This window comes from Myxocyprinus asiaticus, chromosome 10, assembly GCF_019703515.2.
Source record: "Myxocyprinus asiaticus isolate MX2 ecotype Aquarium Trade chromosome 10, UBuf_Myxa_2, whole genome shotgun sequence".
In the NCBI taxonomy this organism is placed as follows: Eukaryota; Metazoa; Chordata; class Actinopteri; order Cypriniformes; family Catostomidae; genus Myxocyprinus; species Myxocyprinus asiaticus.
The window spans coordinates 48,444,999-48,467,756 of record NC_059353.1 but is presented as its reverse complement, the minus strand read 5'-3'; the positions used below and the strand labels follow the sequence as shown (position 1 = coordinate 48,467,756).

Below are 22,758 nucleotides of genomic sequence, written 5' to 3'. Positions count from 1 at the left end.
GACATAAGAAATTCCCATTTTTCTGTCATTTTTATTCCAGACAGCAACAGTACTCCCTGTCAATCGACAGCATTTGTGGCATAATGTTGATAACCACAAAATTTTCCTTTAAAAAAAGCAAAAATCTGGGTTACAGTGAGGCATTTACAATGGAAGTCAATGGGGCCAATCCGTAAACGTTTAAATATAGCCACAAGACATAAACAATATGTGTGTTAACATGATTTTAGTGTGATAAAATCGCTTACTAACCTTCTCTGTGTAAAGTTATAACCAATTTTACTTTGTTGCCATGACGACGTAACGCTTTAAACCCTAAAACGACCGTAAAACAATTAAGTAAACAACTTTACAGCTCAAATTTTAACAAAAGAATTAATGTAAGTGCTTTTATAAAATTATAAGCTCCACATTTCTGCCTTTAAACCCTCCAAAAATATGGCCCCATTGACTTCCATTGTAAGTGTCTCACTGTAACCTCCATTTTTTTTTTTTTTTTTTTTAAGGAGGGATGTCTAAATTTATTTATTTATTTATTTTTTTGTGGTAATCAACATAATGCCAAAAATGCAGTCGATTGAGCTTGTATTGAATCAGGAATATTCATTTAAAGCAGATTAAAAGCCTTGTTGTTTACATTTGAAAAGTCTTGGCCCATTTGAACATTCCATCAATGCATGTCTATGGGATTTTGGAGATATTTGATCACTTGGTTCAGGAAAACCTTAATTCTGATCAGTTATAGCAACCTGAGTCAGAACAGCCTGAAGGTCTGTTCCAAGTTTGGTGGATGTATCCTGAAAGCTCTAGGAGGAGTTACAGTCAGAAATGCTGTTCTTGGTTTAGGGATTTTGAAAAAAACCCTGAACCATTTCTGTAGAAACTTTGTCAAGCCAACATAATCAGAATTAAGTGTAGTGTGAACAGAGCCAGCTCTTTTAAAGCATTAAGTCTTTATGAAATAATTTTACAAGACTAAAGTTTTGCTCAAACAAATTCACAAGGGCATATTAAAGGGATAGTTATTCCAAAAATAAATATTCTGTTGTCATTTATTCACCACCATGTCATTCCAAACTCAAATGACTTCCTTAGACAGTATATTAGGGACTGACATTCATTTTCAGGTGAACTATTACTTTAAATCATCGGGTAATCATGCAGAAATTAAAATAATCTGATTTAAGACTTAAAATCAGAATCTGAAAATGCATCAAATGTTCAAGCTGAAATCACTTCCATAGACCCACTTCATTTTGAGAAATGCTACAGTGCATAATACAGAACAGAATAGTATATCATCATATTTTTATTTAATTTTAAAGAGTTTTACTGCATTTTCTGCATGTTTATATTCAGTCAGTGTCCGTGTCTTCATCCTCTGAGTCTTCTACGAGCAGATCGGCATGTTGGGTATAATCAAAAGCAGGAAATCTTATGGCCAGCTCGCTCCATTTGCTGAACGTCTTCTTTTTGGAACCGTATGTGGCCACAAAGTTCTTGATGTGGAGGCAGGGACACTCAATGCTCTTATACAGCATCATTGAGCCCCATGGCTGCTCAGGAAAGGGACAAAATGTTAGATTCAAATAAACAGAATATTTAATAGAATATATAAAAAAATGTCATAATGAAACGATGGAATAGTAGTGTATACAATAGGGCTGGGCGATATGTTGGATATTCACTATGTATTTGTGATGATTTTTCTGCAGGTATAAAATTATGCAACATTTAATATCACAATTTATTAAAATGCACTTTTTTATTTGTCAATTAAGTTCCCTAAAACTGTGCTATTAGATTAGTTTAATGGTCCTTTTTTCTCACAGATAGACAGATGTTTAATAACTTTCCTGATTTAAACTTGTACAGTTCTTCGAATAAAATGGAAAAAGTGACCCTTTCTTTTCCATTTCACAGTTAATACATAGTAAATATTTCCAAAAGGCTGAAAAATATATTGTATATAAAATTATATATCCAAGATATAACTTTTTTTTTTAGCTACATCACCCAGCCCTAGTGGGTGATTTTCACTAAACCTGTCAAGAAAATCCTGGCTCTATTTTACTCCAAAATCTGAAGAGACAAGAAATTATAATTTGTATATAGAAAATAAAGATTTTTAGGGTCATTATTTTTTTACATTGTGACATTACTGTCATAAAAGTTATGTACATTTTACCCCCCAATTCTCATTACCGCAATGTGATAAAAGATGATCAATTATAATATTGTCATTAAAGCAATGCAAAAAAAAGATGGTCAGTAATTATATTCTCATTAACGCTATGCAAACTAAGATGGTTAATAATGATTTTATCATTAACGTAATGCTAAAAAAGTTCATTATGATAATTCTCTTTACCGCTAAGCAAACAATTATGGTCATTATGATGTTCTCATTAATGTAATGCTAAAAAAGATGGTCATTATGATAATTCTCATTACCGCACTGCTAAAATAGATGGCCAATAAAGATATTCTCATTACCGCAGTGCTAAAAATGATGGTCATTATAATATTCTCAGTAAAACAATGAGAAAAAAAGATTGCCATTATAATATTCTCATTAACCCTATGCGATAAAAGATGGTCAGTAATGATGTTCTCGTTATCGCAATGCTAAAAAAGATGGTCATTATGATATTCTCATTAACGTTATGCAAACTAAGATGGTCAGTAATGATTTTCTCATTAACATAATGCTAAAAACGTCATGCCGGGGGTTCCCCAACCTGAGGCAAAGGAGGAAGGAGTGTGACGAGGAGGAGGACGGGCTAATCAGACGAGGAGAGGGATAAATGCAGCCGGATGCGGCAGTTTGGGAGAGAGAGAGAGAGCCACATGCAGCTGCCGCATCCGGCTGCATTTATCCCTCTCCTTGGCTGATTAGCCTGACTGGGGGCCGGGCGTGCATAGTCACAGCCCGTCCTCGTCCTAGTGACTGTCCATAATTATACTCTTTTTACCGTAATGTTAAAAAAGATGGTCAATCAGGATATTCTCATTACTGCAGTGCTAAAAAAGATGGTCAATCAGGATATTCTCATTACCGCAATGCTAAATAAGATAGTCAAAAATGATGTTCTCATTAACATAATGCTAAAAAAGATGGTCAATAATGATAGTTCTCATTACTGCAGTGCTAAAAATGATGGACAATGATAAAATTCTCATCACTGCAATGCTTAAAAAGATGGTCATTATAATAATTCTCATTACCTCAATGCTAAAAAAGATAATCATGATGTTCTCATTACCGCAATGCTTAAAATGATAATCAATAATGATATTATCATTACCGCACTAATGATGTTCTCATTGCCGCAATGCTAAAAATGATGGTCAGTCATGATATTCTCATTACCATAATGCGAAAAAAGATGGTCATTATAATAATTCTCATTACTGCACTGCTAAAAATTATGGTCAATAATTATATTCTCATTACCGCAATTTTAAAAAAGATGTTCAATCATGTTATTCTCATTACCGCAATGCGAAAAAAGATGGTCATTATGGTAATTCTCATTATCACAATGCTAAAAAGATAGTCAATAATGATGTTCTCATTACCGCAATGCTTAAACTGATGGTAAATAATGATATTCTCATTACCGCAAGGCTAAAAAAGATAGTCAGTAATGATTTTCTCATTAACGCAATGCTTAAAAAGATGGTCAATAATGATGTTCTCATTACCGCAATGCTTAAAAAGATGGTCAATAATGATGTTCTCATTACCGCAATGCTTAAAAAGATGTTCATTATGATAATTCTCATTACTGCAATGCTAAAAAAAGATAATCAATAATGATGATCCTCGTTACTGCAATGCGAAAAAAGAGTCAATAATGATGTTCTCATTACCGCAATACTAAATAAAGATGGTCAATCGTGATATTTTTATTAACCATAATGCAAAAAAAAAAAAAGTTGTTAATCATGATATTCTCATTAACCATAATGAGAATCAGCACTAAAAACAATGGAAATAGTAAAGTAAAACGTCCGAACACATTACGGAAATGAGAATTTGGGGGTAAAATGTGCTTAAGTGTCCTGAAAATAACATCACAGTCCATAAACTCTTGATGTTCCTCAGTAAAGGCTTTTTTATCTTTATGCAAAATATTATTTGTATTGATTTGGGATTAAATGTGACCAGGACATTTTCTTGACAGGTTTCACGAGAACAGTGAGTGTGAAAAAAAAAAAAAAAAAAAAAAAAAAACTGTTCTGGACTAGTTGTAAAGACAGGGTCTGTGAATTTCACATTTGCATAATGTTTTTACATACCTGTCCACAGGTTTTGCATGCAATGACACCGTTAGTCTCATAGTCCAACATTCTCTCCTGTAATGAGGTATTCTCCCGTCTTATAAACAGCTTACTGTGAAATCAATAACAGATTTTTGAAGCATCAACAGGATAATCAACATTTGCATAATCAGTATTAATCTTTTAGAGTTTTCTTTAAATGGAAAGACATCATTTGTCACAATCAAAAATAGTTTTATTCTTCAGTGGTTTTTACCTAAACTGATTAGTGACATTGACATGGTGCATGTTCTCGATGATCTCAATTTCTTCTCCAGAGCAAACAAACACACTACACTGTCTGCAGCTCAAGCTGATTTTAGATGGAGATTCCTTCATCATACCCTTCTGCTGTTTCTTCTTTGTCTTCACCTTCTTTTCCACTATGGCTTGGATCTGAAACTCTCTGATCTACACCAAGACAAATAATGTGTATTTTATTTTAAATATAATTTTGGTTTGTATTACAATTAGGGCTGGGAGATATACAGATGTGCTCAAAAGTTTGCATACCCTGGCAGAAATTGTGAAATTTTGGCATCTTGGTCTGGTCTTTTATTTAAGGATAGTGATCATATGAAGCCATTTATCATCACATAGTTGTTTGGCTCCTTTTTAAATCATAATGATAACAGACATCACCCAAATGGCCCTGATCAAAAGTTTACATACCCTTGAATGTTTGGCCTTGTTACAGACACACAAGGTGACACACACAGGTTTAAATGGCAATTAAAGTTTAATTTCCCACACCTGTGGCTTTTAAATTGCAATTAGTGTCTGTATATAAATAGTCAATGAGTTTGTTAGCTCTCACGTGGATGCACTGAGCAGGCTAGATACTGAGCCATGGGGAGCAGAAAAGAACTGTCAAAAGACCTGCGTAACAAGGTAATGGAACTTTATAAAGATGGAAAAGGATATAAAAAGATATCCAGAGCCTTGAAAATGCCAGTCATTACTGTTCAATCACTTATTAAGAAGTGGAAAATTCGGGGATCTCTTGATACCAAGCCAAGGTCAGGTAGACCAAGAAAGATTTCAGCCACAACTGCCAGAAGAATTGTTCAGGATACAAAGAAAAACCCACAGGTAACCTCAGGAGAAATACAGGCTGCTCTGGAAAAAGACAGTGTGGTTGTTTCAAGGAGCACAATATGACGATACTTGAACAAAAATGAGCTGCATGTTCGAGTTGCCAGAAAGAAGCCTTTACTGCGCCAATGCCACAAAAAAGCCCGGTTACAATATGCCTGACAACACCTTGACACGCCTCACAGCTTCTGGCACACTGCAATTTGGAGTGACGAGACCAAAATAGAGCTTTATGGTCACAACCATAAGCGCTATGTTTGGAGAGGGGTCAACAAGTCCTATAGTGAAAAGAATACCATCCCCACTGTGAAGCATGGTGGTGGCTCACTGATGTTTTGGGGGGGGGGGGGTGTGAGCTCTAAAGGCATGGGGAATCGTATGAAAATTGATGGCAAGATGAATGCAGCATGTTATCAGAAAATACTGGCAGACAATTTGCATTCTTCTGCACGAAAGCTGTGCATGGGACGCCCTTGGACTTTCCAGCACGACAATGACCCTAAGCACAAGGACAAGTTGACCCTCCAGTGGTTACAGCAGAAAAAGGTGAAGGTTCTGGAGTGGCCATCACAGTCTCCTGACCTTAATATCATCAAGCCACTCTGGGGAGATCTCAAACGTGCGGTTCATGCAAGATGACCAAAGACTTTGCATGACCTGGAGGCATTTTGCCAAGACGAATGGGCAGCTATACCACCTGCCAGAATTTGGGTCCTCATAGACAACTATTACTAAAGACTGCATGCTGTCATTGATGCTAAAGGGGGCAATACACAGTATTAAGAACTAAGGGTATGCAGACTTCTGAACAGGGGTCATTTCAGTTTTTTCTTTGTTGCCATGTTTTGTTTTATGATTGTGTCATTCTGTTATAACCTACAGTTGAATATGAATCCCATAAGAAATAAAAGAAATGTGTTTTGCCTGCTCACTCATGTTTTCTTTAAAAATGGTACATATATTACCAGTTCTCCAAGGGTATGCAAACTTTTGAGCACAACTGTAGCTAAAATATATAAATATTTTACAGTTTTTGCAATCCTTATTTTTCAAAAGGATGATTTTTTTTTAACAATCTGAGAAAACCATAATTTCAACCAAACAGCCATTTTAGACAAGATTCAAAATGTTTAATGACAGAATTTTTACATTTAAATAATGATGGCATTGCGTTAATTATTTTTAACCGCTTGATTTTTTTTTTATATTAACCTATGTATAATATTTACATTTTACATGAAAACTGCCATGCAGAGATATAAAAAAGAATTGAACCTACAAACTTACTGCCCACATGTGCATAAGTGACACTTTTTTAGATACAATGTGTTAATATCATTTAATTTTCAAGAGTTACAATTGCCCTCAACCACTGTTACAATCTGACTTCTTGAATCAAATTTAACATTACGATCTCGCCCTTCTCATCATAAGTTTATTAATGGTACTGTTACTTTTGTCACATATAAATGTCGTTTCTTATACCAAAAAGATGGCAGTGGAAATCCCTAATCCTTAGTTTGGGTAAAAATAATACCGCTAATTATTTTTGTGACATCCTACTGAAATTTAGCATATGCAAGTGCATATTCTTCAGTAAGAACTTCAAGCAGACCCTCACTTTTTTCTCGTAGTCGGCTCGATTCATCTTGCACACTTTGGCGATGGCTTTGCTCATCATTTTCTCCCTGTATTCATTGACACTCTCTCTCTCTGCCACTCCAGATCCTGCCTCTGCCACCAGTGTGTAACTACTGTCCTCGGCTCTTCCTCGACCACGCGCCTGTGGAGAGTGAAACCGGAGAAACATGCTTAAACATGACTTTTTAAAAAAACTTAATTAGAGATACTTCTTCATGAGAATATCACCACCTCAACAACAAACATGACGCCTCCTCCCTGAGCAGTATTCAATTGTAAGTATCTTTTGTGAATGTTGTAGTAGCGATAGACACCTTTTCTTTCAACTAATGGATGACTAGTTCACTGCATTATTTTGTGTTGTCTCATAAAAGCCTATATTGCAAACAAATGGCCTCAGTTGTGAGATGTCTGAAACAGGCCTACAGGACATGTGACGTCTATTAAAAAACCCAGTAGAAACCGATACAGTCAGTCAGAAAATATGCTAACGTTATCTGAAGCATCTTGAGAAATGACAAATAATGTATTATCACACCTGAATCATGGAAATCTCATTGGTCACAAGGCCATAGCGGATAACAAAATTACACTCCGCAATGTCCAGTCCCTCTTCTGCTACAGTGGTGGCAATCAGCAGATTAATTTCACCTTCACGAAACTTGTTCAACACATCCTTTTGCTCTGCCTGAAGACGGCGTGAAAAAAGATTAACAAGCAAAGTACAAAACAAAGAGTTCACATGATTAAACAAGTGAAATACCTGGCAAGGTACAGTACACAACAAAAGAAGAGCCAATTAATAAAATAAAAAAACTTTAAAGGAATGTTTCAGGTTTAAGATCTGTTGACAGCGTTTCTGGCATAATTTGTGATTATGATTAATGATTAGTCCCTCAGTAAAAAAAAAAACTAAAAAACTTCAGTAACTTTCAAATGTTTCACACAAGTATACTAGAAAGGGACTGTTTACAGTACATGGAGCAAACCCCACTCACAGGAAGGAATCTGTAACTCATAACCTGATTTTCATCTGCCAAGAAAAGTAGCCCCACCTCAAAAATGATGATTTAGACAACTTTACAGCTCAAATAATAGGCAGTTTTGTATTGCTTCACATTTCTGCTTTCTAACCCTCTGGAACGTTGGGCTCTTAGACTTCCATTGTAAGTGTGTTAATGTAAGCATTATTTTTGCTTAAAAGGCAAACAAAGAAGCTGAATTCACTTAACAGTTGTGCCACTTTTGCTTGTGGTATTTCAGTGCAAAAACCTGCAATAGGGCTGTCACGATTATGAAATTTGGCTGACGATTAATTGTCTAACAAATTCTCATACTTTTGTCTTAGGTGGATGTGTGCTTCATAAACCTTAAGAAATCTATTCATATTAAACTTTTACATGATTTCCTTTAAGGCTTTAAAACCTTATGAATGACATTAAATATAATATTATAAATATCAAAATATTTCAAAATACTTAAAATATCGGTCAACTTTAAAAAAATGTGTCAGCTTTAGTTTTGGTCCATTTTGCATTTACACTGCAGATGTTGGAACCCAGCCAACCTAGGGTGCGTTTCCTGTACAACTATGTAACTCACTGCTGAACCACCATAGTACGGTGCATCGTTGGAGAAATTAGTTAGCTAGTCATGACTGTATCTCGAAACCGTAGTAACTATGTCGCACATCCAACATTTGAACCACACTGGTTTAACAATATAGAGCTGCCGTTAATGGCGTTACGCAGGGGGTGGAGTAATAACTTCTGCAGATATCAAATTTCAAAAATTTCTGCAGATATCAAAATCTTTCTACAGATATCAAAAGCTGTTTAATGCACGAAATCTGCTGAAGACACGAAAGAATCGTGCACTTTGTAATATGAAAGATGATTGCTCTGCAATATTGGGGTTTCCCTTTACATCAGACTTCGGAGTTCCCCCAACGCACATGCTCACTCTTTAAAAACATATCAGAACTTATGCGTTAACATGTCATGTGTGTTAAAGCACTTTCTCTTAACAGCCTTTAATCCCTTAAACGGCTGCATTCGTGTTTACATTAAGTTTCAAATCGGCGCTTTCTGCAAAAACCTGGAGTAAGCCAAGTGCATGTAAACTTTGTCAATATTTTGACATAATGAAAAATAAATATGGAACGAAAGATTTTGAAGCCTTAGCGAAGTACACACAGCAAATTAATAGGGAATTATGCTTCTAACCACAGGTGTTCGTTGGAACTACGGTTTCGGGAAACACCAAATCGTTAAATTATTTTGGTAACGATGGAACTTGCGACCATAGTTGGCTAACGATATTTTTGGTAAACGCACCTCTGAATAGCTATTACATATTATAATACAGTATACAATAATAAAATATTTGTATGCAAAGTTCTTCACTTTGACATGTTGCTTTAAGGCTTTCTGATCCCCTGGAGTCGCAAGTTCGAATCCAGGGCATGCTGTGTGACTCCAGCCAGGTCTCCTAAGCAACCAAATTGGCCCGGTTGCTAGGGTGGGTAGAGTCACATGGGTTAAACTCCTCGTGGTAGCTATAATGTGTGGTTCTCGCTTTCGGTGGGGCACGTGGCGAGTTGTGCATGGATGCCGCGGAGAATAGCGTGAAGCCTCCACATGCACTAGGTCTCCACGGTAACGCGCTCAACAAGCCACGTAATAAGATGCGTGGATTGATGGTCTCAGATGCGGAGGCAGCTGAGATTCATCCTCCACCACCCGGATTGAGGCGAGTCACTACGCCACCATGAGGACTTAAGAGCGCACTGGGAATTGGGCATTCCAAATTGGAGAGAAAAGGGGAGGAAAAAAAAGAGGCTCTCTGATTAAACCCATAAGCCCTTATTTCACATGAAGAAAGACCTTTGAGAGTTTGTGTCTTCATTCTATCATCTCCAGAAATAGAGTAGGCGGGCATCTCCTCCTCTGTGTCACTGCATGTCATTAACACTGCGTGTATGAACCCACGAACGACAAATAACATTTGCCACTGAAGGGGTGGATGCCTAGATCACCACCTCCGCTCTTCAGTATATATATCCTTTGAGTGAATTAAATTTAAACTGGTCAGCATTTAACCTAATGTGAATAAGTGAATTATTTTAGTGGAACTAATCAGTATTTTTATCACATATATCCTTTTGAGCTTATGATTTATTATTCTAAGTATCTTAATATATGTTCTTTGTGGTGTCATGCTCGTACAAGCAGTTTGAGACCATTCCATATCTGTCTTCATCCTTTAGGAGACAGTGTGTCTCCTGGTCTTCATTCCAAGCCTACCGGTCTACGGGCCCAAGCTGTAATCCCCTACACCATTATACGATTGTTAAATTAAAGTGAAACCGGAGCGATTTGCGTTCACTAAAATCCTTGTTTTTATTTTGTCAGGAGTTTGATTATTATTTTGTTTTATTTAATAACTGGGACAGGCCTAATCTGCATCTTATTCACTAACCACACACACTATCTAGTTTAAACAGGCGCAATCAGTGCTGAAATAGTGCTGCGTCTTGAATATTTAAACTAAGTCACTGTCATTCTTTTCCACGCATACTGGCCTCATCTCTATGTAAATTAGGCTCACTATAGATTGCGCATCATTTACAAAATCCTGTGCTATTTGTCCAATGCAATAAACATTGTGCAACTGAGTTTTATTTAAAATAGATCCTTGTACATTTTCTATCGATCAAATCAGCAGTAATTCATCAAATGATTTTGAATAATAATAATAATACGTTTAATTTATATAGCACCTTTCCAGAGCTCAAGGACACTTTACATGTTGATGTAATGTATGTTTACAGCATAATATCCTGGCATATATCCAGATGCGTGGTGTAGTGAAGCACACTTTCGGTATGTTAAAGAGCTGATTCAGATGTCTGGATCACAGTAGTGGAGTGATGCTGTACAGTCCAGATTGGCAGGTCTGCTGCATCCTCCTCTTTATAGCACTCAGGACCGGCCCACAAGATCAGAATTGCACAGGGCAAACGGCGGTCAGCACAGATTTTGTGGGTGCGATTGCGACGTTGCCTGATCTGCGTAATTCTTTTAGTGAATCGGGAGCTAAACTAGCGCAGAAAGCGTGTGTAAATAAACAGCACTTCTTACCAGCAACAATTCATTCTTAATGAATTCCCCCATGAGTTTGTTATTGACGATGAGTTTATATTATTTGCAGTGGTAATCATCATTATGCCACAAATGCTGTCGATAGAGTGTCATTTATACTGAAGCTGGAACATTCCTTTAAATAAATGCAGAAGCAGACTAATGAGTCTGTTTTTAGAGTGAGCTTACAGCAGTCATTGGTTTCACCACACTCTGATCTCCTCCACCAATCAGATAGCTGGCTTTGACTCCGACTTCATCAAACTTGGGGTTTTCCTGAATCCACTGGCTCAGAGCCAGGGTGCTGAGGCGAGTCTGAGTGAATATGATGCCTCGCGCCTTCTCTCTGATGGTGAACTCCTTAAGTATGTTGGTTTTCAGCTCGGCTAGAATATTATTTTCATACTGCGGCTTCCCCATCAGCTCCTGCAGCTCTGCTTTTCTGTCTGAGAAAATGAATGGGTGGAAAATAAGTGTTCCCTAACAAGATATTTAGTATTTTGCCATTATTTTAAAGGAATAATTAACCCAAAAATCTAAATTTTGTCATTACTGACATCTCTGACATTCCAAACACATTTGATTTATTTTTTCTTCCGTGAAATGCAAAAGGAGAAATTATGTAGAATGTCTGAGCTTCTGTTTTTCATATACCAAAAGTGAATTGAGATTTATAGCTCCAAAAGCTCCTAAAAAGGGCAACAAAAAAAAAAGAAAAAGCCCTGTAAAATGATCTAAAAAAGGTCCATATGACTCATGTGCCTTATTCGAAGTTTTCTGAAGTCATAAAATAACTTTGTGCGAGGACTTTACAGGATGTATCATTATTCACTGATAATCTTGCCATCCACAGAAGCTCGTATTCACACCTGTGTTCAATTAAAAGAAGACATCTTTGGATGCATTGCACCATGTGTGACGCCAAATCAGTGTTCATTTTTTCACAGTTTTTTGTTTTAGTCTTTTGACGAAAATGTCCTTTAAAATTAGTCAATATTTCGTCATCTCATTCATTAGTTGTTGTCAGTTTTAGTCTGATGAAAATTACATTAATTTTAGTCAACGAAAATAAAATCTTTTAGTTGACAACAATGTGCAAAATGGACAAAAGAGTGTGTCAAACTGTAACAGACCAAACTTTAATCAAATATTCAAACATTATTTAAAAATGTATTTACCCTGTTTTGAAGCGGTTAATTTTGCCTGTGTTCAACTCACGCAGCTCAAGCGGAAAATTCCCAATTATTAAATTATTGGGTTAGATGAGATCTTCTTCTATATACAGATTCTATAGATGTTTTTTCTCCTTTTCGTATCTTGCACTGTTAATATCTTGCAGTATAATTTTTATCTCGTCATATCTTCAATAGTATGCATTAATAAAATCGTTTAATTATCGTCATGATGCGCCTTTTTCATCTCGTCTTCGTTATCATTGACAAATTGCAGAGGTGAAGATTTTCCGTGAATTTCAGTGTCAGAAGACTTGGAATATAGCTACCTTTTAAGATACTGTATTGTTGATTTTATGTCCGTTTTGGAGATGGCAGTATAAATCACCATCCACTTTGGCTGTCTGGAAAAAAAAAAAAAAAGCTCTGACATTCTGCGTAAAACCTGCTTTAGTGTGATACATAAGAAAGAAAATCGAATAGGTTCGGAACAACATGAAAATGTGTACATGTCAACAAAATTGTCATTTTTGGTGACCTGTTCCTTTTAATAGTCCATTTGGTTTAATGCATTGTTTTTATAAGATCAACACTGAACAGCATAAGTAATAGGTGGAGCCCTAAGACTAGCTTCAGTGGATTCCAGATAACATCTAATCAAGTATGGTGTCCATCTATAGTATGTAATACCTTCAAACAAAGTGAAGAGGAATCGTTCCGTGTCAGTGATTGTAATGGTGCCTTCATCTTCAGTGCTAGATTTGGTCTTGAGTTCCTCACTGTGGTATTTGTGAAGGAAACGGAAGGCGTCTGACATGCGGATGGTGTTGCTCTGATGAAGAGCCTCGTTATATTGACGAAGATGTTCTGCACAAACACGAACTTTCTGGTTCTCTTCCTTAGCAGCTGGTGAAAAACACACACAGTCAATATTTATAAAAGAGTTCAACAATGGAGCACAAACCTTCGAGACAGACCTACCAAGAGCTTCTAAACTAAGCAATGAGAAGCCACAAGTCAGTTTGATTTCAACTTTATTTTAAAAAATAAATCACTGCACTACCCATAATCCTGAAAAGAGCTCCACCAATCAGAGAAGTTGCTGATCCCATCAAAATGGGAATCGCACCTTAACAGCTTAGCAGTGACCATTCACTGCCATTAAGGATTGTAAATGATATGATTGAATTTTCCAAACAAAAAAATATGTTTATATTTTGCAATAAGATTCAAATATCTTGATTTCAACATTAATTACTTGTAGTCAATAGTTTTATATTGTACATATTTTTGTTTTAACCCTTGAGCTGTCTTTACATTTTTTACCTAATTTGGTCTTCCCGGTCAAAAATGACCGGCGTATTAAAAATTGCTTATAAATCTCTCATTATGCTATATTATCACCAAATATTCCATTAGATCTTTTTGTCAACTAGTTTTCTTTCAATTAGGACAGGTTTTGTATTTCTTTTTGGAACTTATTGATCATAGGCTCTATTGACCTGCGCTTATGCACCTAATTTTTGAGTGAAAAAAGCATTATTTGTGGATAATTTGGGGAATGTTACATAAAATATGAAAACATTCTGTACTATTTATCACACTAGTGTGCTTTAATGTTTAACCAGGAAGTTTGTTTTTAAATGCTTTTATTTTGTACAAAATAGCACAAAGTCACACTTGTGGTGTTCCTGGTCAAAAATGACCGGCCTATTAAAAATTGCTTGTAAATCTCTCATTATGCTATATTATCACCAAATATTCGATTAGATCTTTTTGTCAACTAGTTTTCTTTCAATTAGGACAGGTTTTGTATTTCTTATTGGAACTTATTGATCGTAGGCCTCCTTGACCTGAACTTATGCACCTAATTTCTGAGTGAAAAAAAAAGCATTATTTGTGGATAATTTTGGCAATATTAAATAAAATATAAAACCATGCTGTACTATATTTAACACTTGTGTGCTTTAATGTTTAAACAGGAAGTTTGTTTTGAAACACTTTTATTTAGTAAATTATTGCACAAAATCACACTTGTGGTGTTCCTGGTCCAAAATTTTAATTGTGAGCAATTTAAAGACATCCAGTTCAAACCATCTATTAAAGGAGAACATCTATCGGAAGTCACATGTCTTCTAACAGCTTGCCTCAGTGGACAATTTATCATCAGATGTTTATCAAGGATGCCTATATATATATATATATATATATATATATATATATATATATATATATATATATATTTAACCTCCTGAGACCCGAGTGTGACTGCTGTGTGCATTTTCCATTTACCTATTTGTTTTGTAACTAGTAGCACCTAATAAACAAGCAAAATAAATAAATAAGTTGTGAAATTTTAAATAACACCAAGCTATAGAAAGTAATTTTTTTTAATCAAATTGCTTGTGATTTTCCAGGAGTATTGTATATTCATGTTTTTGAGATGTTACAGACATTAGATCAGAAATTAGCATAAATAATTCTGATTCAAAATAATGACCAGCATCATCCAATCAGTGTCAACCATGTTAAAATAAAATTAAACATTATAAATTCTGAATCTATGTACTGATTATCATTGTCCCATGTCTGCCAAACATGTTGAGTGATCCAAACATCATCTGCAGCCTGAAACAGAACTTTTGAAAGGAAGTTTGGATTGAATGCACTTAGCTGCATAGAGAGCTATAGGATGCACCCTTGCTCCCTATTTAGTGAATGATTTAACCTCCAGTGCGCTGTCTGTCTGCACTGGTCTCAGAACAGTTTGAAATGCACCTAATTTTCATCCTAACTCCATATAAAGCCTCTGAAAGCTAATTTTTATTAGCTTTTGGATTAACCCATTGATTCTTAATGTAATAATGCACAGTAAATATAGGATTTCTAAGGAAAAAGTGTACATTGTGTTTAGCAGCGTAGCGTTTTGTGATAAACCGCTCAAATTTTAAAAATAGCATATCGGATGAAACTAGAAACTCTAATCTTTTGACTGAAACAGGTTTCAGTGTAAAAACTTAATTAGGTTTCTTACCAGATGTAGTTTTGTTGGCGCTTCTCCCAAAGACAAACTCCGCTGTGGTCAGCACCATGTTGTTTTGTCACATGACTCTGTGTCGAAACTTTAACCCTTTACTGACAGCACAGAGTCTCCTGAACTGAGATCAGTCGGTTTAAATTCATCTAAATTATGCATTGCGTATATTGAAGCCAAAATACAACGTCCACGCATGTGTGCGTGGGGTCGCAAAGTATATACATGTATATAAATACGTTTTTTTTTCAAAATGTAAAACTTGCTTCTAGCCTGACTTCAAGCTTTCAACACCTCCCCTTCAACCATGTTAAATATACCATTTAATTAGAAAATGCATCAGAAGCATGGTACATTTTATATATTTTCACACCTGGGTTGTAAGTAAACCTCCATATATTGGAGAGCTCTTGATTGTGTTCTGAAAGGAAGTAAAACACAAGTTGTCTTACCGTTTTGTTCTTTCTGTACAACCCACTGCTCATAGTTCTGTGTTCCAGGCTCACAGAGGGGCTTCAGTTCAGCATGTGTGTGAATTTCATCCATGATTTTCTTTATCACGTCTCCAAACGGGTCCTTTAACATGCCACAGACATAGAAGCTTTTTCACGATTTGAAACGATAAACCTCTACATTGAATATAATCATGTCAGAATAGTAAATAACTTGACTCTTGGTTATTATGTAAACTATAACTATAGTGTAACTATAAAAACAACTAGATTTTTACATTTTCTGAATATCATCACCATGATGCTGAGAAAATTACTTCAGGAATACCTGTGTTAACCGTTCATATCTAGTATTTAGTCGCCAAAAAGGTTTCTAGTATCCAGTGGAAGGCTAAATCCAAAAAAAGGATGTTTCAGAAACAAAGCTAATACTTTCTTTGCAATGGACTTGACTGGTCTGCCATGCCATTATATAAAAAATGAACTTTCATTTTTTGTCATTATATATACTTTTCATCATGAAAAATATATACACTTTCATTATGTATGTTTTTGAATAACCTGAGGTATTATTCATCAAGTCATGTAACACATTTTAATACTTTTGAGTTTGTTCAAATACCTTCTTCCTCTCTTCTGCTATTACAATCTTTTTGTACGGTTGTTTGGCCTCCTCTAAAGTCCTTGTTTTTATTGTGAAGGCATCCAAGTTGGCACAGATCTGTAAAGCATCAATATAATGAGACACATACTGTTGAACCCAAAACTCTAGATCAAACATGACAAAAGGCTGTAAAGTGACTAATGACACTCATAACCACATGCCTCTGTCAGACAAATGAATCTGCTCCAGGAACACATGCTAACCCTGATGGCAGGTTATATACAGTAAGTGGTAGGGATTGGAATTGTAAGGAATTTAATGTTTCAGGTTTCGATTCCACGATTTAATGAATTTAAAGAATCTGGTTCCTTAATGATTTTGTTACTGTTTTAAAGCTTTAAAGCTGATGTGTGTCATTTCTGCTTTAATATCATCACCAAGCAGTACTGTAAAAAGAAACAAACAGATAATCATTTGTTGAGCCTTTTCAGGAAAATCAGCCTTTTAATGGTTTATAGTTGTCTCTGCATATTAAAGGAATATTCCAGGTTCAATACAAGTTTAGCTCAATTGACAACATTTGTGACATAATATTCGATTTGACCCTCTTTTTCTTTGAAAAAGCAAAAATCTTGGTTACAGTAAACATAAGGGCCAATCTGTAAATGTTAAAATACTCACTGTTTTAAAGGTATAGACACAAGATGTAAACAATATGCGAGTTAACATGATTTTAGTATGATAAAATCACGTATTTTTGTTGTTGTTGTGGATTTCTCCCCTTTTTCTCCCAATTTGGAATGCCCAATTCCCAATGTGCTTTTTTTTTTTTTTTTAAGTCCTCCTGGTCACGTAGTGATTCACGCCTCAGTCTGGGTGGCGGAGGACGAATCCCAGTTGCCTCCGCATCTGAGATCGTCAACCCGCGCATCTTTTTTTTTTGGCGGGGGGTTTACCCTTTTCCTCCCAATTTGGAACGCCCAATTCCCAATGTGCTTTTTTTTAAGTCCTTGTGGTCGCGTAGTGATTCGTCTCAATCCGTGTGGCGGAGGACGAATCCCAGCTGCCTCCGCGTCTGAGACCGGCAACACACGCATCTTAACGTGGCTTGTTGAGCGCGTTGCCACGGAGACATAGCGCACGTGGAGGCTTCACGCCATCCATTGCGGCATCCACGCTCAACTCACCACGTGCCCCACCGAGAACGAACCACATTATAGCGACCACGAGGAGTTTACCCCATGTGACTCTACCCTCCCTAGCAACCGGGCCAATTTGGTTGCTTAGGAGACCTGGCTGGAGTCACTCAGCACGCCCTGGGATTCGAACTTGAGGGGTGGTAGCCAGAATATTTTACCACTGAGCTACCCAGGCCCCCGATAAAATCACTTATTAAGCTTTTCTGTGTAAATAATAAAACAAAAAAGTGATGATTTAAACAACCTAACACCTCAAATAATACACAAGTTTTAACAGAAGAATTAATGTAAATGCTTTTATTAAATTATAAGCTTCACTTTTCTGCCCTTTAAACCCTTTAGAAATTGGCCCCATTGACTTCCATTGTAAGTGTCTCACTGTAACCTCAAATTTTTGCTTTTATTTTTTAAAGAAAAGGAGGGATGAGTTTTTGCTGTAATCAACATTTATGCCACAAATGCTGACGACTGAGCTCAACTTGTTTTGAACCCTGAATATTATTTTAAGCTGTTTTTGAGAAAGCATTTTTACAGTGAAAAATTATACATTTCAGCTTTAAAGTATACATTCGAGAAAGTACTGCTCTGACTGATTCAGTGAGTCCTTAGATTTACTTATAAGATAGGTTTATTTATAGTTAGGTCAATTTATTGTGTTGTATAAAGTTTATCATCATGTTTTTCTTTCTGTAATATAAAGAAATGTGTACCAAAATAAATGAAATCTGAAAAAGTAAAGCATGTCAAATAAGCATAATATGAATTTGTTCTATCATAATATGTAAAACTGCAAAAACAGAAGTGCATGAATGTTTAAGATGTGCAAAATTCCACATCAATTATTATGTTATCATTTTAAAATCTTTTTTAACTTTTAATGTAATATTTATCTTTTATTGTGGCTTTCTTAAAAATGTGGCCTGTCATGTGTTCAACAGATCCATGTTCAATGGAAATTATTTATTGTAAGAACAATAAAATAGCTTTTTTACCTCTGTATATTTTTTAAAGAATCATTCCTAATTAACGCAGTGATCTGATGACAAAATAAGTTGAGTAAGTGGTAAAACATCGGTATCCGCGTATAGCTTTTTGTTAAAATCGGTATCGTTATCGGACAAAAATCTGTGCATCTCTAAATCAGACTCCATTTGTCACGCTGTGCAGTATGTTTTGGGGCTGTCAAATTCTAATTTGAATATTTGTCGAATTTAAGAAAAAAATGCACATTCGAAGGCTAAAACTGTGCATTCCAATTTTGGATGTGTGCCAAGCACTGACGATGACTGCAGACTGACCGCATATTTGCGCTATAAAAGGCTAGACACAGCGCAACAAATACAGTTTATCAGAAAGCAGGTGTCTCATTATGCTTTTAAAGTTCATTTTAATTAGACACAACATCTAAAAAAGAGTGCTCCTGAACGAGATGCTGAATAAACAAAAAACAAAGCAAAACAAAGACGTTCGTCTTGTGCGCGTTTACATAGAAAAACAAATGGATGGCTGCAAAAGCGTTCGGTGTGAACAGCCCCTTACAGTAGGTGGAGGTCTTTGGCCGTTCACCTAGGAATTGGAAATGTGTGTCTCGAGATCCTCCATTCTGTTGTGTTCCGTCTGTTTGAACAGCCGCTTCACCACCACTATCTGGGAATATTGCTACCCTAAATACAACTGTAATGAATGAAAAACAGTGTTGTATTTCGCATTTATAATAAAGCTTGAGTCTGGGGTAGTATACTGTATACTGTATTAAAATCAGCTGATTTTAAAATTCAAATTTAATTTAAATTTTGAAAATATTTATGGTAAAAATTCGAATTTAGTTTCTCTTCCCAATTGACAGCCCTAGTATATTTGTGGTTGTGTGTAATGATAGATCGATATGTCAGCCAGGCCGATTAATTGTCCGATATCTGGCCCTTTTGCGATTATCGGCATCGGCCGTTAACCGTGCTAGCTTGGCTGATTACCAGAAGTGCTAACATTACCTCGTGTCAGTTTCAAAATCTACCAATAGATTTGTCAATGGATAGTCGACACTTCTCTTCACGTTTATGCAAATATAAGTAAATATTGGATAAAATAAATGTTTGTTTCACTTTAGAAATGTTGTATACATCTGATTTGCTGTTGTTCAATTGTATTATGTTTATTGTCATTTATATAGGCCATCGGTCATCCTGCTCTCTAGATATCGGTATAGGTATCAACCATTGAAAAACCCATATCGGTTGACCACTAGTTGTGTGCAATCAGCTAGGACAGCACAATAGAAAGATCTGCTGTCCATTCATTGTGTATTATTTTGTGGCGTCAATTGTTTCTCTTTCATCATTTCTGACATTAAGGGTGTGTTCACACTTGTAGTTCGGTTCTCTTGGTCCGGACCAAAAATGAAAACGATACATTTAGTCCTGGTTCGCTTAGCGTTCACACTGGCATTTTTAACACCGAACCTAAAGATATAAAACAAAAGGCATAACGATAAGGTCACAACCTGATTGGACAGATTTTATGATGTATATTTTGCGACGGAACTTGCCGAACATCCAAAACAATGCTGGCTTCTGGGTGAAATGCGCTCGTTATATTTATATATGTATATATGGTGGTATTTTTACCAGCTGAGAACAAACGAAGAGCTAATAAAATGCGTAAAGGAGTCAAAACAGTGGCAGAAATTCCTCCGTTGCACACACAAACGAAGATATGCTGCAAGGACGGCTGACGGCGATTCCGATGCCTGTACCGAACTGTAATGGGCAACATAGCTCAACCAGGTATGCTTGAGGTCAGTATTAGGCAAATTACTTCCTGTTATTGGTCCGTTTAGACGTCTTTGGTCCATGCTGCGTTCATATATCAGTCGAACCGCACCAGAGTTCGTTTGGAAGCGGACTGAAACCCACTAATCAGGGGGTCTCGGTCCGCTTGTTTGGCGACACCAAGGTTCGGATGGCAGCGTTCACACTTGTTTAAATGAACCGCACTAACAGAGCAATCGCACCAGAGTTCATTTTAATCGAACCAAACCTGCCAAGTGTGAACACACCCTAAAATCCGCTGCAACGGATGTGCATTTACCCTCGTGTGACCCTGCGTCCACATGCGCGGACATTGTATTTTGGCTTCGCTATACGCAACGTATAATTCAAATGAATTTAAACTGACTGAAAACTGTTCACAAGACTCCAGGTTGCCATTTAAGGGGTAAACTTCTGGCACACTGTGTCATGTGACACAACAACACGATGTCGATTTCCAGAAAGCGCTTCTACAGGCGTCGAGCCAACAAAAGTGCCTCTGGTAAGAAACTTGGTATTTAAACCTGTTTGGTTGTAAAGAGTAACGTCTCTATATGCCGCTTTTGCTCTTTGCTATTTGCATTTTTTGCTTGTTTATTAGGTGCTACTAGTTACAAATCAAAATGGGAATCTGAAAACGCACACAGCAGTTACGCTTGGGTCTCAGGAGGTTAAAACAGTACATATGAGCATAAATCAATATACAAACAGGTGAAAGTACCGTAAGTCTATCAGGAAGTTTTATACTTATCAGTCTGCAAATATCGCCAATAGGACAAAAGTCATCAAGATTTTCTTGTGGCTCATTGGATGATTCGGCTTGGTAAACCCTCATGCAGAACATAAGTAGTGAATCTATATTCACAATATGAAAACTTCTGTTAGACTTTTAAGACATTTATAATAGGGATGCACCAATACAAAATGTGTGTGCTGATACAGATAGTTTCAAAACACCTTGTTTCAAATCACTCATAAATTAATTACACAATTACGGAAGAAATTCAAATAATACAAATAATACATTAACTCACATTCTCAACTCACATTAACTGAATTCTGAATGATGAAGCAGCTTCCGCTTTAGCTTTAACAAACACATATTCCTTTCTTTGTCAAGCTTTAAGACGAGTAATCAAATTAGTTGTGTTAAGTTTTATCGATAGTTCCACCTCGTGAAATTCTAGCCATGCAGTGCTTACAAATATCAACTCTGCTGACTTTTTTTTTCATACGCAGCACGAGTTGTAGGCTAATTGTTGGATGTTTTGTTACCGCCTCCTTTTCATTGACAGGAAATAATCGCCCCTGAATATTGGCTTTTTATAAACAATTGACCCATGTCCGATAATTGCTTCTAATATGAAGACTGGCCGATTCATCGATGCATCGCTTCAGTTTATTACTTTCAAGCAAACAATTTCAGTTGAACAATTCCCTGATATGTTGAGGTTTTCCATGAATGTGGGAACCCTGTGTATACTGATTGTGTGTTAGTAAGGCCTTGTTTGTGTGAGTGTGTCGATGGCTTTGTGTTAAATGTTTTGAGACCATGGGTGTGCAAAACCACAGGTTAGTGTAGACTAGAAGTCTGCAACCCAATGGGACCCGAGAACCTGACTGGTTTTGGGTCGGGTTCGGGTCAGTATGAATGAAAAAATAAACAGGCTTACCGAACTTGTTTCGCGCACGCACTGTCACTCACAGACACGTGTGAACGGACGAGTTAGGGGCCGTTCACACCGAACGTGTTTTTGCACTTGTCTGTTCTGTTTTCCCATTGTTTTCCTATATAAACACATGCTGGACGAATGTCTTTGACATTTACACCGTGTCTCGCTTTTTCTTCAGCATTTCACACAGGACCGGCACATTTTAACCACCACGTCAAGATAAAAAGAACTTCAAGTTTTCAAAAACGCCTGCTGAGACACCTGCACTCTGTTTCATTCTTTGCGTTGCGTCTAGATTGTTTTTAGCGCAAGTGTCACAAAAATTCAACAATCTGAACAAGTTCAGGCTGCATACAGGGGACTGTTGCATTGTTTCATTTTATTCCAGATTGTTCTGCACCAAGTGAAGTTTCAGCGCATAAATGGTAGGGCAATGCTTTTTCCCCTTCTGCTCTTCTGTACTAAGGTGCTGTCGTGCCTTGTTAAAACTGTGTATGTTTACTGTTTCAGTACTGTTATGAATGTTGCCTATATGCTTACAGCCTATTGCAACAGTGCTTGCTAGGAAAAGAAATTAGATAGTAAGCGAGTTCGGGTCAGGTTCAGGCTTGAA

The 22,758-nt window shown here is 36.5% G+C and overlaps 1 protein-coding gene across 5 annotated transcripts in view; it reads right to left on the bottom strand.

Moving 5' to 3' along the window:
• LOC127447638 (interferon-induced helicase C domain-containing protein 1-like) overlaps positions 1–22,758 on the bottom strand; it is a 45,338-nt gene that overhangs the window by 1,169 nt on the left and 21,411 nt on the right. For 3 of the 5 annotated variants that reach the window (XM_051709586.1, XM_051709589.1, XM_051709590.1), the window contains 9 exons: positions 16,485–16,583; positions 15,863–15,986; positions 13,067–13,282; positions 11,394–11,650; positions 7,601–7,750; positions 7,043–7,204; positions 4,544–4,737; positions 4,306–4,399; positions 1,035–1,556 (listed from right to left, as the gene is read on the bottom strand). In XM_051709586.1, the coding sequence (XP_051565546.1) occupies positions 1,356–1,556; positions 4,306–4,399; positions 4,544–4,737; positions 7,043–7,204; positions 7,601–7,750; positions 11,394–11,650; positions 13,067–13,282; positions 15,863–15,986; positions 16,485–16,583 (1,497 nt within the window). In that variant the 3' untranslated portion in view covers positions 1,035–1,355. Of the gene's footprint in view, positions 1–1,034; positions 1,557–4,305; positions 4,400–4,543; positions 4,738–7,042; positions 7,205–7,600; positions 7,751–11,393; positions 11,651–13,066; positions 13,283–15,862; positions 15,987–16,484; positions 16,584–22,758 lie in introns of those variants that run through there. The other 2 variants (XM_051709587.1, XR_007898403.1) reach the window with 2 other exon arrangements.